Here is a 14,783-nt window from a genome sequence, read left to right as displayed (position 1 = left end):
TTATTTATCTATCAACCCCACTATTCTTTGGGAACGATGGATGGCTCCCTTGGCGAACAGTCGGTCTCTGGGTAAGGCTACTCCACATCAGCTTTAAACTAAACTAAGCATTGGTATTTCCAGCGCCGCTCATTATACGCCTTCAAACCCATCAGAGCCCAAATGCTCAGAGCTATTTCGAATCACTCCGCCAGAAAGCTGGGCCATCGACACAGGTAATTTCTGCCTACCAATCTCAATCAAACCTAAGCTGTCCTTCCAGATACAGCAACGATCCTCCTGGAACCAAGGCTCCATCTTCCCACTATTCAACATCTGGCGTCCAGGACTTTTTGGTAGCTCGCTTTCACAACTAGGGTCCGACCCTGTTAAGCTAAATCGCAAAAACGACCTCATCGTCACAGCACACGAAAATGACACCATTGACTTCAAGGAATGTGACAACGATATTATTGCTTTCAGCACAGAAGGCCTAATCGCCGGCATCGATGTCGATCCACCCCCTTCTTCGCTTGCAAAGTGTGCTGTTGCCACCGAGGACGAGTGTTCCTGCCCAACGGCGAGCGCTGGAAGTGGATTGAAATCGACTGCGAGCACTATCAATTCCAGCGCGACGATGATGCTCGGAATACGCATGTGCCCCTGAGGACGCTCATATGGCAATTTGACTGCCACATGATACCCAGTCGTTCCAGAGGGCTTCCGAAAGACTTGCCCTTTGCTATAGATGAATTTACCCGCGTCTGTCGGATCAACAAGTCCGGCGTGGACTGGGAGGCGGATCCGAATGAAAGCCCCGTCGCTGTTATGAATCGAGATGGGTTTGTTTTTCTTGATGGGATGGGATCGAAGATGGCTGAAAGTCAGAGTGAGGACAATCGGAATTTGATTCTGTTGTCGGGGCTTGCGATTGCGCAGTATGAGGGCTGGTTGACGGAGTGATGGGGATCTCATTGAATCTATTATTATTTGCTGCCTTTGAGCGGAACAAAACTTGGCCTGAATTCTCAACTGTGTATTGGTCATTGTACTTCAAGATTTCTTGCCCTCGCTTAAGCATTCGGCTTACGGGCAACCATTAGATACATAGGCGTGAACAGCTGCTCTTTCCCGCCAGCAACAAGGCAGTCTGCTCCCTCGGCGAGCGAATCAGCAGTCTTCTGCGAGCCCTTTGGGGCAACACCCATCATCTCGAGAGCCCCAACGAACTTGTGTGCCAGGCCACGGCCAATATGCGTCATGCGAATCAGTGTAGGCAAGTCCCAAATGCTCTGGATATACCCGAGGTTACCGCTGAGGGGCCAGTACCAGGGAAGCTCATTGTTATGGTCACGCTCGGCAAGATCCTCATTGACCTCGAGGTCGAACCCTGCCTTCTTTATCGCCTCGAGAGCAACAGAGATCTTCTCCATATTGCTAATACCATTGCCTTGCTCGATCCCAAGACGGATAGCACGGTGGCGTAGGTCATCGTTGTTATAATTCTCGGTCATCAACCACTCGTAGACACCAAAGACGCCGCCTGGCTTTAGCACTCGGAAGATCTCGCTGTAGATGCCCTCCAAGCTAGGAGCGTGCACAGTAGCCTCGATAGCGTAGACAGCATCGAAGCTGTTGTCCGGGAAGGTCATCTGCATAAAGTCCCCCTTTATGAAGCCGACTTGGTCACTAAGACCCTCCTTTTGTGCGTAAAGAGTACCACGCTCGACCTGGTAGTCGTTGTTGTTCAGACCGAGGACATTGCAGCCAGTGAACTTTGCAATCTCCCTTGCCGGTCCACCGACTCCGCAGCCAACGTCGAGCACATGCTGGCCCTCCTGTATGCCCATCTTTAGCGCAAGGTAGTGCTCATGTCGCGCTAAGGCCTGCTTGAACGCCTCGCCCTTGCTAAATCGGCAGAAGTGGAAGCTCTGTGCCCAGCCATACTCGTAGAAATCTGTCGCAAGGTTGTAGTATTGCCTGGTGAGGGTAGCGTATTCCTTGCGTCTTTCCTCGCGGGTCCCGGTGGTCTCGTCCACGGCGGCTTTGTTGTCCCAATGCTTGAAATATTCGTCGACGGCAACCTTCTGAGCATCCTTGTTCTTGCGTATGATATTCATAAACGAATTGCTATCCTGGCCCGTTTTGCCATGCAGCGCCCGCTTGAATTCTGCATCGCGCTTAAGGTCTTGTGGTTCGAGGGTGGCGGCCATGAGGCGAGTGTCACGTAGAGGGAGATATGAACTTGAGAAGAGAAGATGCGTCAAGGCAGTATATTGGACAGTGTGCTGAGGAATCGCAAGATGGAGTGACAGGTTTTGAGAATCTGGAAGCGCGTGTCCAACCGGGGGTGGTGGCCTAGGGGCCAGCTAAATATACAGGGGCCTGTCAACGGTTGTCGACAACCTCATCCGAAGTGGCCTGACACACTCCAAATTAAGAGCTAAGCCTTCGAAAGTACGGGCTGTTGCTTGACTAGGGCTACAGGCCCGCAGCGATCCGCTCATTGGATCGCGCATATTAAGAGCTAGAGAGATCTAGGGTGGTTTTCACCGATTACACGTAAGCATAATTTACGTCTTCATTGGATCCATTCATCCATATCATCCGTGTATCTATCGTGCAGCAACCCCTGCTTAGGCGCGATAACGATATGAGCTAGGTTTCGGCATATGGGCTCCTTGGGTTGGGTTGGGTTGGGTTGGGGTTGAAATGGGCCCCCATTCGAGCCCATTTTTATAAATCCAAGATTTTGTGTATTTTCCATAAATTATGCAGAGAAATAGTGGTTGCTATATGTATACAGACTAGAGTAGACGCAATCAAAAGAAAGTCTCGGCAAGAGAAATGCATTTCAGGCATCAATGTTACCCTAATAAAAACGCGGGCCCCCCAAATGGGGGCATGGATTTTTGGGTTGGGGTGGTGGCCCATACTTAATGGAGTTCGCACCTTGAGCCAATGCGGCACCCCCTCGGCTACACACTGACAGCTTTGATTTTGTATTGTCTGTCCGACCATTGAACGTCTTCTGGCCCTTGCGATTCAACAGTATTCAGTGCATTTTGTCGTAAAACTCAGGATCACCCTGCTTTGTTCACTTTATGCCAAGGGTCATTGTCATTTCAAGAGATTTGAAAAGAGAGGCAGAAACATTCCTGAAGGGTATTTGGTATATAGCAATTGCTAGCATTCTATTCTAGTTCTCGAGGCTTAAGTCAAATGGACGGGCGCATAACGCTAAAATAATACCAAAGAAACAGAGATTCGCCAGATTTCTGGACTCGTAGCAGGGGCCAATGCCAGAGTTCGTCATTGCAACGAAAGGCATCCCGAGATAGTGCAAGGTTATAGGCGCTTTGTGACCTGTGAAGGGACAGCCAGATCTTACAAAGCCCCAGCAGTCGACGTCCCCATGCGTCTCTCCTCAGCAATTCTCTCTTTGTTCATGGTGTCAACTGTGTCTGAGCCGGTATCGCTGGGGGGAGAGGAGCGTTTATGCGCAATGTTGGTTTCGTCCGAATTCATTGTGTCGGCAGCATCTAAGAGTTGTCAGCGTGTATTCGTCACGGGAATAATCAATCACGTTTAAATGACGACAAGACTTACCAGGTTGAGGCTCCTTGGGCGGGGGGCAATAAAAGCCAACAGCGAGGCAGATAATCATAAGAATAATCTCCTCGAGGACACCCATGCAGAGATTGACTGTGGGGTTGGGCTCAAACAAGTTGAACCGCGCGATGGTCGTGTAGTCACCCAAGCAGCCGTAGACGGTGCGCACGATGAGCAGTGGCGCACAGGCGTAGACTGAGTACAGGATGATCTTCTCGTTGCGAGGCATCTCGTTGCGGTAGATGGTCAGGTACCCCAGAATGGCCAGCAGAAGACCCAAGCAGCCGACGAACATGCCCAAAGCGGCTTGGAGCATGGGGGGAATGGTGTAGCTGTCGAGGGCCTTGATAGCGCCGGCGATACCAAGGGCCAGCCCGACCAAGCTGATGATGCTGACAAGGATGAAGATCCATTTGGAGAGCTTGTTGATCGAGGCGTTTCTGAAAAGGCATACCTACGTCAGTCTCGAAATATGCGTAGGTGGATATCAGGTTGCGACTTACACTCTTTGCAGCAAACCCACGGCAGCTAGTGTTAGGGGAGCGATGCCCAACAAGTCGCATGTGATTTTTGTGGTGACAACATCGATCGAGTCGTCAGTGATGGTGATGAGCTGGCATATAGCGCCGGCAATTCGGAGACAGGCGAGGATAATGAGAAATCTCCAACATGATGCCACAGCCTTCATTCCTTGCTGGTAACACAAAAGAATGGCGAGGAAGAGGCAGGGCACGAAGGCGATGAGCTGCAACAACGCGATACCATCTTGATAGCTAAAGGTCATCTTGGATCGAGAGGGGCCGAAGCGGCGAATATGGCGGGCAGGTGTCTTGCTGATGGCTGATTGATGGGCAATCTAGGTTACAAGGTCAGGGAGAAATTGAAGGCCCTGGAAAACCGTTATGATCTGATGAAACAAGTATGAAGGATAGGGCGAGAGTTGGGAGTCATTCGAACACCAGCTCTTGCCTTGGAGGAGAAAACAATACGAGGGTAATATATGGAATGTCCGAGGGTAAAATAAGAGAGCGTCCTCCCGTGGTGGAGCAGGTGTAAGATGAAAAGATTGCAATGCCTTCGGGCTGTGCACTTGAACGAAAAAGACGAACGAGACATTCAATGACAACTTGAGGGTTTCGACCATCTCCATGTGGAGCAACTAAATAGAGCATACCTCATTAGGAATAGACTCAAGATGTGGCAGTGAATGAGGTGGATACTTGTGGATACCTGTGCCTGCCGGCTAGTCTACTACTGGACTAGTCATCGCCCCAGAGATCTCCTTGGCGGTAAGGGTCCCCATCTTTTGGGCTCTGCGTGGTAGCCTCTCTTGCGCTATTCTGTTTCCGTCACCCTTTGCCGGGCTGCGAGCTATCCATCTTGGGTAATATTTCCCACACAACCTTACGGCGCTGGGCGAGGGATCCTGGCGGAGGGAGAAGAGCCCAGTCTCGTCCGGGTTGAAAGGGCGTGGAAGCTCATCAACTCGGGCATGAAGTTTCCGCCGGCGAACATCCCGTCTCCGATATCGACGTCGCCCATGTCCAGCATGGTCTCGTCGACGTCGGAGGGGCGGCTGGCGTGATAGACCGGTGCGGAGGTGTTCTGTTGGTGAGGCTGTGCGCTCCACCGAGAGGCGGTCGGTTGGGGCTGTCGAACTCCTCTTGGAGACTTTTGAGCGGGCGCGGTTGATGACCTGGGTGCTCTCATCGCGAAAGATGAGGCTTGAGGGATCTCTGTACCCGGGGCATCTCTGACCCGTGCGCAAACATTGGCCGCATTCTGGGACTGCTTTGTCGCACTTTTTTGAGGTTATATGTGAAACAAAATGTCTTTTTTCAACTTTTTTTCCCCCTGATAATTTGCTGTCTTTTGTAAAGGGGCGTAAACAGTAATGACTTACTCTTCTCTTCTTGGCGCGACAATTGTCGCAACTTGTTAAAGGACGACCGCAGTAGATCATGATAGCGATTCTACCAAGTGGTAATGATGGTTGTGGATGGATAGGCGGGGAAATGTGTCAGGCATCATATCAATCACTTAGTACGTGAACAAGAGAGAGGAGACTGTCCCATTGGACACAAGGTAATGCTGCATGAGGTGTATGCCACGTTCGGACAACGATACGGTAAAGAAGGACTGGAAGAGAAAGCAAGACGACAAGACGAATTGCTACCACTGTAGACAACCAACCCTAGTAGGCTAAAATGTTTTTGTGTTGTCTCATGAATCTCGCTCGCCATCGCTTTTCTATTCGCTCAGAATATCTGCGACCTCTTGTTCCCACGTACGCTGACGCAGATCTAGTGAGTCGATTGGGTGGATATGAGCGACAGCCCACTTCACTCGGGGACCATCTCCCAGCCTCGAGCGCAAGAACCTTGGACACGTGATTCTCAATATCTTAGAGAATCCGAATGGGAGAAGGACAAGGTCTATGATGAGGACCCGCTAAGTTGTATGTGATTTGAACGTCTTTGTCTGTTGGCTCAATTCCTTGAAGTGGTGATAGTCTTGATCCTTTATGTGTGAGATGACGTTGCCACTTTGAATGACTTGCTGAAGATGACCGACAAGGTCATCATTGTGCCTTTGCAGTGTTGCTGACGTCAATACCTTCTTGTCACCACTAGGTGCACAGCGGTGCATCGTCAAGCTGGCGATCCTAATTGGTACTCTTCGGTACGGTGTGGGGTGGCCCTTGAGTGCAGAAAAGAAGGCCGGTTGGATGACCGGATCTACACTTGCTGGGTGCAGGTGATAGTGCTTTTAATCCTCGATCTTGACACTGAATAGGTTGGCCGTTGCTGAGTTCTGCAAATGTACATATGTGACGGACACATGTTAGTGTTGGAACACACGGGAAGGCGTTTAAGTAGAAGGATCTGGAGAGCCGGGAAAGACACTGGACGAAAGCCCTTATTGGTGACACTAAAGTGAAATGGGGAAACGACAGAGCAAACCATGCAGAGCTATGTACAAACGTGCTGATCAGGTGAAATATCAACAATATGGTACCGCGTATCTTTCTGGCATAATCAATATAACTGGGCGCGTACACATTATCCACTCTGTGCCCTTGACTAGTGTCGACTGGGAAATAGATTTTATTGGCAAGCCAAAGGCCCCTGATGCCTTTTGGCCCAGCTGTATAGCACCTTCAAGAGTTATGAGCCCAGCTTGACACATCCCCATATACTCTCAGCATATCCTATCTCGGAATGATTGACATTGCTATAATGGTAAAACCTCTTCGACAATCCCTCACAATCAATATTCCAGGTACGCGAGATATTTGCTCTTTGACTCACTCAAAAAAAGTCTCGAAAGAGTCCGCTCCTTTTTCTCCGATCAGATTCTTTCAACGTCTAACCCCTCTCTCAATACCCCGCTGAACATTCACATCATGGAAAGGTTCCTCTCCGAGACTGAGACCCTGGCACCAAGCGGTGAGCAATGGATGACCAAGCCTGGGATGCCATCCGGGCATGACATCGTAGGCTCTGATGATGCAGGTACGGATGAAGATGTGCATTTCTCATCAGAGAGACCCTTTCAGCAAGACTGCGAAGCAACTCTGGAGTGTGGTCACCTATGCCCAATTCAATACCACCGGTAAGTCACTGAGTGAGCTCTAAGTGAAATGTTATACTGATTGGTTTTATCCTAGTTTCGACCATAAACTGGTGGCTTGCACGGCAAAATGCGGCCATATCTACGTTTGCTGCAGTGTCACATGTGGTCGATCATGCAAAGACCACCATGAGCACTCCTGCAACTGCATCGTCGAAGTGACGAAAATCCAAAAGGTTGACGACAACGAGGAGGATGAGATTCAAAAGATGATCGACGATCTTGGAAAAGCCGCGCTTGCTGGCGAATTTTCTCGTGGCCCGCTGCGTGGCCCCGTCAAACAAGGACGTGCGCCTGCCAGACAAGGCAATGGGGCCCTTCGTTACTCTCGGGGTTCATACCTGAACAAGGGTAAAGAAGCCCGACGAGGCTTTCGAGACTCCCGAGCTACGCCAGTAGATGCGCCGCAGGATTTTGAGGCCCGGCAGAAGTGGCATGCATTTGCGAATGGCGGTGCGAAGGAAATGGACGGTCACCTTGATGTTTTGTACAGAGCAACGGATGCAAACTCCGATGGCGTATGGAATGCAGTTGCCAGTCTTGACAGATCCTTCATTCCCAGAGCCTTTTGGTCCGTCAAAGAGGCCCAGGAGCTCCAGGATCAAGAGGAGTCAAAGAAGATGCTCAAGCGAGATGAAGAGCTTCGGCAATTCCAGGATCTCAAGGACGATCAGCAGGCGGGGGATTACAAGAAGCCCGATGCTAATGTAGCTGAGGGAAATCTCCTGGACTTGGACTAAGTCAAGCACTTGATGATTTTCAAAAAAGGAAGAGTTCTAGTAGAATTTGTGGTTTGAGGTCGGGAGAAGGGATGAAACGTTATTATTACCATTGAGAACAGGAAGCAACACACCTGGGCAGTGCTATTCTTGACTTTGGGCGGAGATGGTACCAAGATAAGTTATGGCTGTTAAAGGCTTTTGCCTAGCACAAAGCGAGTACGGGTGGCGTTGCCGCTATATTCTACAATGAGCGGGCGTCTGGGCAACGATAATATTTATTAGATACCCCTGACTCAAAGATGACGTATACAGAAAATCATATAAAAATTTAGTGGTCAATTATGGCTGCTTCCTACGTAGTGATCTTCCTGAAATAACGATCAAACCGACTTTGATCGTCGATATGCTTATTTCCAGATAGGAATTTGTCGATGGACTAAATACGTCCACAGACTCCACTTTTCCCAAACACGCCAAACCCCCGCAATCTCTCACTCTTATCAGCCCCACGCTTGGCTCTGAACGTGATAAGAATTGTCGGATGGGTCAGCCGGTATGGTATGACTAATATATAAAGGTTCGTAATGTCTGAAAGACTGCATCGAGACTGACATCCGCTTCCACCAGCGTTCGTCCCCCTTGCGACACATATCATCTATCTTTGAGAAGCAGCCTTCCAAAACATCAACTTACCAATCTTCTTGACCCGAGCTGTTCAAAGACCTTCAATTGGTCCAAAGAGCAACATTTGACCCGACATGGCGATCACCGACTTTGGCAAAGAACTTCTCCTTCGTGGCACACCATATGTACAGGGACAGGCTTCAGGGAAGCTTATTGCAAGTGATTTAGAATTGAGCTTCTGGGGTGGTGTTAATCCTCGGACTAGCGAGATTATTGACCGCCATCATCCATTGAGTGGACATCATCTTGAAGGCTCCATATTGGCTATCCCAGGTGGACGGGGCTCGTGTACCGGAAGCACAGTCATGCTCGAGCTTCTGCTCTGTGACAAGGGACCGAAAGCGCTGATATTCGAACGGAGAGAAGATATTCTCACTCTCGGAGTAATTGTCGCTGAAGAAATCTTTGGAAAGGCCATACCTGTGGTGGCCCTCGACCCAAAAAACTTCCGAGAACTTTTAAAGAGCAATGGTCGCCTTGTCCACGTCGCCGATGGTCAAGTCTCAACGAAGCCATCCCTTGATGTGGTAACAAAACTCTCACCAGGCACTAGCGAAACAGAGCCAACGCTTTCAGTGAATGACATGATCCTCACAGAATTGGACAAAGCTCTTCTCAAAGGTGCACACGGAGACGCTTCCCGTGCAGCAATGAGAATAGTTCTAAGGCTAGCAAGCATTCTCGGAGCCACAGAGTTGATGGACGTTACGCAAGTTCATGTAGATGGATGCGTCTACACAGGGCCAGGCTCTCTCGCCTTTGCAGAAAATCTACGAGACCGTGGGGGCAAAGTCCGAGTGCCAACGTCACTGAATTCCATCTCCGTCGACAAGAACCTTCGCCGAGTTCAAGGCGTCAGTCAAGAGTTCAGTACTGCAGCCGGCAAGCTGGCAGATGCCTACACTGATATGGGGGCGCGGCCAACTTTTACCTGCGCACCATATCAGCTTGATACCGCACCGAAGCTTGGAGATCAAGTCGCTTGGGCCGAGTCCAATGCAGTTGTTTACGCGAACAGTGTGCTCGGAGCGAGGACTATGAAGTATCCCGACTTTCTTGACATCTCAATTGCGTTGACTGGTCGCGCACCCAAAGCAGGACCGCATGTTCAAATCAACAGACTAGCTTCAATCATTGTAAAGGCTCCAAAGATCGAGAAAGCCAACGTTGATGATTCTTTATATCCCCTCTTGGGATACCAAGTTGGCAATTTGGCTACAAGCCAGATCCCAGTGGTGGTAGGGCTGGAACTTTTGAATCCGACCCTAGACGACCTGAAAGCCTTTGGGGCAGCGTTTGCCACGGTATCCAGTGCTCCGATGTTTCATATGGTTGGGGTGACGCCCGAGGCACCTACCCTTGAGGCAGCACTAAGCATAGGACCTGATGTCCGTTCTGTCGACGTGCACATGGGTGATATAATGGAATGCTGGGACTCTCTGAACCGTGCATCGAGCCAACAGCCAATTGACCTGGTTTCTTTGGGTAATCCGCACTTCTCACTGGCTGAGATCGCAAAGCTTGCCAGTCTCTGTCGAGGCCGCCTTAAGGACAAAAATGTCGCCGTCATGGTAACATGCAGTCGAGTGACTTATGCTTCGGCTTGTAAGACTGGCTTGACAAATGAGTTAGAATCGTTTGGAGTTCAATTCATTACTGATACGTGCTGGTGTATGATCACCGAGCCAACCATTCCTGAATCTCAAAATGCCATCATGACCAACTCGGGGAAATATGCGCATTACGGCCCGGGTCTCACCGGAAAGAGCTTTTATTTCGGAAGTCTTGCCAGGTGTGTTGAAGCTGCATGTGGAGGGGACTATGTGGGAAGAAGACCGCAGTGGTTTGAGTCTGAGTTGCAATAGATTAGTAAAAAAGCGAGCCTGTCCTGGCAAGGGCTAGGATATCAAGAAACGGCCATCTTGAAACCTTTGATAAAATTATAGAGCTGGTAGTAGCTGGTAATACTGTGTGGTTATTGAGCACGGGGACTGGAACTGGTCAACTCATTCTCTAGGCACGCCCACTTGACATGTCGCACCGATGCTAGCAATTCCCGCTCGAGAGTGTCTGCCTTGTCTTCGCCCGATCAACACTCACCACTCGCCTCGCAGTTCAATGTGGAGCTCTTAGCCGCATCCTCTAATGCGCCGCAGCGTCAATGAACCCACTTGCAACCTAGGTCGACCAATCATCATTTGCAGCTCTTTTCAGGACAGGATGAATTGTACGATGATCAAGTGCGCATGCAGTAGGGGACAACCCCCAACATAGTTTTTTTGGCCAATTAATCGCACTTCTGAACAGCCGCGGTGTTTAATTTCTATGGTCCGTGGGCTTTTTTGGCTTATACATGGATCGTTACATACTATATGGGCATACATATGCAGGAGGAAGAAACCGCCCCCAAACAGCCGTGGACGTTGCTTTTAATAGGTCTAGAGCCATTTTGCGGTACTAGTCGTCATCCAATAATAACCCGATTCTATACCGGGATGTGATCTCTCCCCCACCCGTAGCTGATATGCTGGTATCTTTGAAGTTAACACCCCTCAGAATCCCTCTGCCTAGACTCCTGTATCCATTTCCTACTGCTATTATCTTTCAATTTCTTGCCACAAAGCTATGGCTGCCCCCTCTTCTGCCACCTACTTACTAAAGCGCGATCGAGTCGAAGCAATCAGGTATTAAAGTCTCAGCCCTAGAGTCGAATCACGAAGACGTGCTAATCGGCCCGCACCGCACTCCAACCAGACTTGGATCACAGCATCTGTTATGGCAACTGCATATGAAACATCTCCTTCACCCTGATATCCCTGTTAAAAATGACATGGCAATTGCCGATATCGGGGCAGGCACGGGGTAGGCAAATCATTCACCCATGTCATTCAAAGACTCTTTGTCGTCTCTAATACACATCACCACGCATGCAGGATATGGGCTGTCGAATTAGCCGCTCAGCTGCCCCCCTCCGCTCAAGTTGTGGCGTATGATATCACCGATGCCCACTTCCCCACCCCAGAATACTGGGCTTCCAATGTCAAATTCGACCATCTCGACTCCCTCGGTGATATCCCGGAGTCTCTGTTCGGTCAATTTGATGTGGTTCATTTACGCATGTGGGCATTTATTATTCGCGATAATGACCCTAGCCCGCTGATCCAAAATGTCGCCAAAATGCTCAGTAGGTCTTCATGCGTGCTCCCTATGCGATAAACTGCAAGCAAATTGATTAATTATCTTAATCTATAGAGCCCGGTGGCTACCTCCAGTGGGAGGATGCCCGGTTCGGAAGCAGTGTGGTCAGAGGCGATGCCGCCCTCCAGATTCGACAGATGATGGACCGCATGGGTAGTGCCACAAAGCATAACTTCCAGTACGTTACAGCACTTTAGCTCATACCCCACATCCTCTCCAATGTTTCCCCAGCCTATATTGAACAAGCAAGAAACAACTTCCTCATTTGCTCTTCTTGAGCCGAATTCAGGTGGCTCGATGAGCTTGATCAACACGTCAAACGCGCGGAAGCCAGCCTGGATGTAGTCGACTGCCAGTACAAGCCCGTGGTCGACTCAGCTGATCCCACTCTGCATGGACACCTTCTTGGCAGCTCTGGAGAATAGCAGCGCCGCTTTGGACCGTTTGAAGCAAGTTGCGCCATCCGCTCCTAGCTCGGAAGAGTTCATGAATGCCCTGGAGGCTTTGTACAAAGAGATACGGAAGCCGGATGGCAATCAGCTCTACTGGCTTCCAGTCACGCTGCTAGCTAGGAAGAATGATTGATAGCTAGTAATATTTTAGACAAGCCTCATTATATCTAAATGCAGCCCCCGCCTGAATTATAAACTCGAATCACAGTTTTAGGAGAAGTTCAAAGCGCTCCATACCTCTTGAATGGTCAAATCTTACAATTTGTCGACTTTCTCGAAATGATATTGTTGCCCATGCGGGTCACATGACCTGTATGCCACCATATCCCTTCACTTTTAGTAGCTTAAACTTCTTCTCTCCATACCACATCTTCACATCGAATACGTTCCGTACTCTCCACACGTACGTCCGTAAAGATATAAGAATCTTGGTTTTGAACGCAAGAGAAGGGCGTGGCATCGTTTGGTGGAAATCCTGCACTTTACCTAGCCCTAGCAGCCAGGCGCCTCTAACCGAGCCAATTATTACCACTGCCAGGCGCAGTGACACGGCATGTAGAACAATTAGGCTATGAGACCCACTATATCCCTTTAGCAGCTGTCGATAGCCGCGCTCATTGAGTTTGACGTTTCGCCGAAGTAACCCCGCCCGACTTCTATCAGAACCTACTGGGATTAGCCAGTGTGACCCAAATTGACATTCTTTCCATTATATTTGAGTGTTTGTGTGGAGTCATAAGACCTTTTGGGGGCCTAAGCCGATGATTTGTTTCACTGGGGCACTCAATGGGCCAACTTCCACACAAAAATGTCTCAGTACATATTATCAACGGGAGCCGCGGCTACTAACATCTCAATATAAACGAAGTAGAAGGGAGCGGGCGTCACTAGGCTTCCTATCGTATTTCAATGTGGTAACTCATTAATGATGAATACCAGATCATAGGTCATATTTTGTTTATCATCAATGGTATTAAGTTATGGAGACTTGGGTGGGGTGACTCATCTCCACTATATCTGCGGGGGCTTTCTTCATAAATAGGACCAAATACCAACGAAATAGACCACCACTTATAGCAAGCGTCGTTGAATAGTTGATTTCTTCCTTCCACATAGATACATTCGGTCGTATTCTGCGATGATTCCAAGGTTGCCTGATCTTTGATAGAAATGGATGTTGGATATCAATCTGAAGGTGAAGATCAGATCAAAGTGGGCCCTGATTACTGAATACTAGACTACTGGTTTAATGAGCTTTATGATCTATCCAGTCTGACAAGATGGTTGAAATCGCATTCGATATCGGAATGTGATCCTCTACATTTAGTCCACACCGTCTTTGTCAGGCGAGCATTGATTATGCAGTCCAGAGTCAAATAACTTCCTATCATCGGGTAGCAGCATTTCAGCAAGGAGCATTCCTTGAACGAATGGCCATTAGAGCCCTTATCCCTTGAATTATGGAGCATTGCAGTGTCGATAAAGGTGAGATGGGGTGACTTTCTCATCCACACCGCCGGTACAGTGGCGCGGTTGCCGCGTCAAAAGAAAACAAGCTAATCGCGCTCTCTGACATGCATTATAACTGTTATCTATAATCAATATATTCCCCCATAGATCCTTATCCCTCTTTCTTTTCTTTTCAACTCCTCCAAATACTGGATCCCGCCCGCAATCTTCTGGAACGTGTGTTGAGATTCCATATCCCAAATCAAACGCACAGCCCAACACAGAACAATGATCTAAGAAAATGCAAAAGACATGTCATCCGATCCCAATGAGCATGGATTTTCTAATCTGCCCGAGAGATGCATTCACTCTCCTGATGAAAAACGCCTGTGGTGTCATTTCGTCAACGTCACGTGTCATGTGTTGACTCTGCCATTCGAGGGAAGCTATGACCCAATCATGTCGGGCATCATTTCGAAGGCCTTACACGATACAATGGTCCTGAATGCCATTCTTTGCTTAGGGGCATCGCATTTGATCAATCAATCTCAATCCGGATCATCCGAAGTAAAGTGCTTGATGGGAAGCAAAGAAAGTCTTCTGGGGGGAGCGCAGCAAGAACTGTCCACAAGGGTCATCGCTCTACGGTCGGCAAAGGGAACAACAGAAATTCAAAGTGCGGAATACGAGGCATTACTCACGGCCTACCTCTTACTTTACCTGTACGAAATTTCAGAAGGCACCGGTGACAACTCATGGAAGGTTCGATTAGATGATGCAAGGTCGTTTGTGTATGGCGTGCTTCAAAGCCATCGCAATCCGAGCGAATCAGGTTCTCCAGAGTCAGAAATTGATGAAGTTCAAACGCTTTCCTGTGAAGATTTCGAATGCCTAGGTATCGATATATTTCTGATGCAGTTCTTTTCTTATCATGACATTCTTGGAAGTGTGACCAACAACCACAAGAGCTCCTACCAAAGTCAGAGAGATGGTTTAATATCATTACAAGCCTTGCAGACCGATTACTATGATCATGAGCATATGCTAGGATTGC

General features: G+C 49.0%; 7 protein-coding genes across 7 annotated transcripts; 4 read left to right on the top strand and 3 right to left on the bottom strand.

Moving 5' to 3' along the window:
- Nucleotides 1-36: 36 nt before the first annotated feature.
- N7503_011368 (uncharacterized protein) lies at nucleotides 37-942 on the top strand (the record flags this gene model as incomplete). Its single annotated transcript, XM_057070914.1, has 3 exons — nucleotides 37-71; nucleotides 124-636; nucleotides 687-942. The coding sequence occupies 3 exons, from the start codon at nucleotides 37-39 to the stop codon at nucleotides 940-942; spliced, it is 804 nt and encodes a 267-aa protein (XP_056917525.1).
- Nucleotides 943-1,052: 110 nt separating this feature from the next.
- On the bottom strand, nucleotides 1,053-2,192 carry N7503_011367 (sterol methyltransferase; the record flags this gene model as incomplete). The annotated part of the gene is made up of 1 exon (XM_057070913.1): nucleotides 1,053-2,192. The coding sequence occupies one exon, from the start codon at nucleotides 2,190-2,192 to the stop codon at nucleotides 1,053-1,055; it is 1,140 nt and encodes a 379-aa protein (XP_056917524.1).
- Nucleotides 2,193-3,366: 1,174 nt separating this feature from the next.
- N7503_011366 (uncharacterized protein) lies at nucleotides 3,367-4,375 on the bottom strand (the record flags this gene model as incomplete). The annotated part of the gene is made up of 3 exons (XM_057070912.1): nucleotides 3,367-3,521; nucleotides 3,589-4,031; nucleotides 4,095-4,375. The coding sequence occupies 3 exons, from the start codon at nucleotides 4,373-4,375 to the stop codon at nucleotides 3,367-3,369; spliced, it is 879 nt and encodes a 292-aa protein (XP_056917523.1).
- A 620-nt stretch (nucleotides 4,376-4,995) lies between these two features.
- N7503_011365 (uncharacterized protein) lies at nucleotides 4,996-5,301 on the bottom strand (the record flags this gene model as incomplete). Its single annotated transcript, XM_057070911.1, has 1 exon — nucleotides 4,996-5,301. The coding sequence occupies one exon, from the start codon at nucleotides 5,299-5,301 to the stop codon at nucleotides 4,996-4,998; it is 306 nt and encodes a 101-aa protein (XP_056917522.1).
- Nucleotides 5,302-6,997: 1,696 nt separating this feature from the next.
- On the top strand, nucleotides 6,998-7,964 carry N7503_011364 (uncharacterized protein; the record flags this gene model as incomplete). The annotated part of the gene is made up of 2 exons (XM_057070910.1): nucleotides 6,998-7,206; nucleotides 7,262-7,964. 2 exons carry the CDS (start codon nucleotides 6,998-7,000, stop codon nucleotides 7,962-7,964), a joined length of 912 nt encoding a protein of 303 aa, XP_056917521.1.
- Nucleotides 7,965-8,704: 740 nt separating this feature from the next.
- N7503_011363 (aconitase family protein) lies at nucleotides 8,705-10,495 on the top strand (the record flags this gene model as incomplete). The annotated part of the gene is made up of 1 exon (XM_057070909.1): nucleotides 8,705-10,495. One exon carries the CDS (start codon nucleotides 8,705-8,707, stop codon nucleotides 10,493-10,495), a length of 1,791 nt encoding a protein of 596 aa, XP_056917520.1.
- Nucleotides 10,496-11,460: 965 nt separating this feature from the next.
- On the top strand, nucleotides 11,461-12,413 carry N7503_011362 (class I SAM-dependent methyltransferase; the record flags this gene model as incomplete). Its single annotated transcript, XM_057070908.1, has 4 exons — nucleotides 11,461-11,492; nucleotides 11,564-11,814; nucleotides 11,883-12,006; nucleotides 12,185-12,413. The coding sequence occupies 4 exons, from the start codon at nucleotides 11,461-11,463 to the stop codon at nucleotides 12,411-12,413; spliced, it is 636 nt and encodes a 211-aa protein (XP_056917519.1).
- Nucleotides 12,414-14,783: the final 2,370 nt, after the last annotated feature.

The sequence above is a fragment of the Penicillium pulvis genome (genome assembly GCF_028828015.1).
Source record: "Penicillium pulvis strain IBT 33274 chromosome Unknown scaffold_8_segment0_segment0, whole genome shotgun sequence".
Taxonomy (NCBI): Eukaryota; Fungi; Ascomycota; class Eurotiomycetes; order Eurotiales; family Aspergillaceae; genus Penicillium; species Penicillium pulvis.
This window is presented reverse-complemented; position numbering and strand designations above follow the sequence as displayed.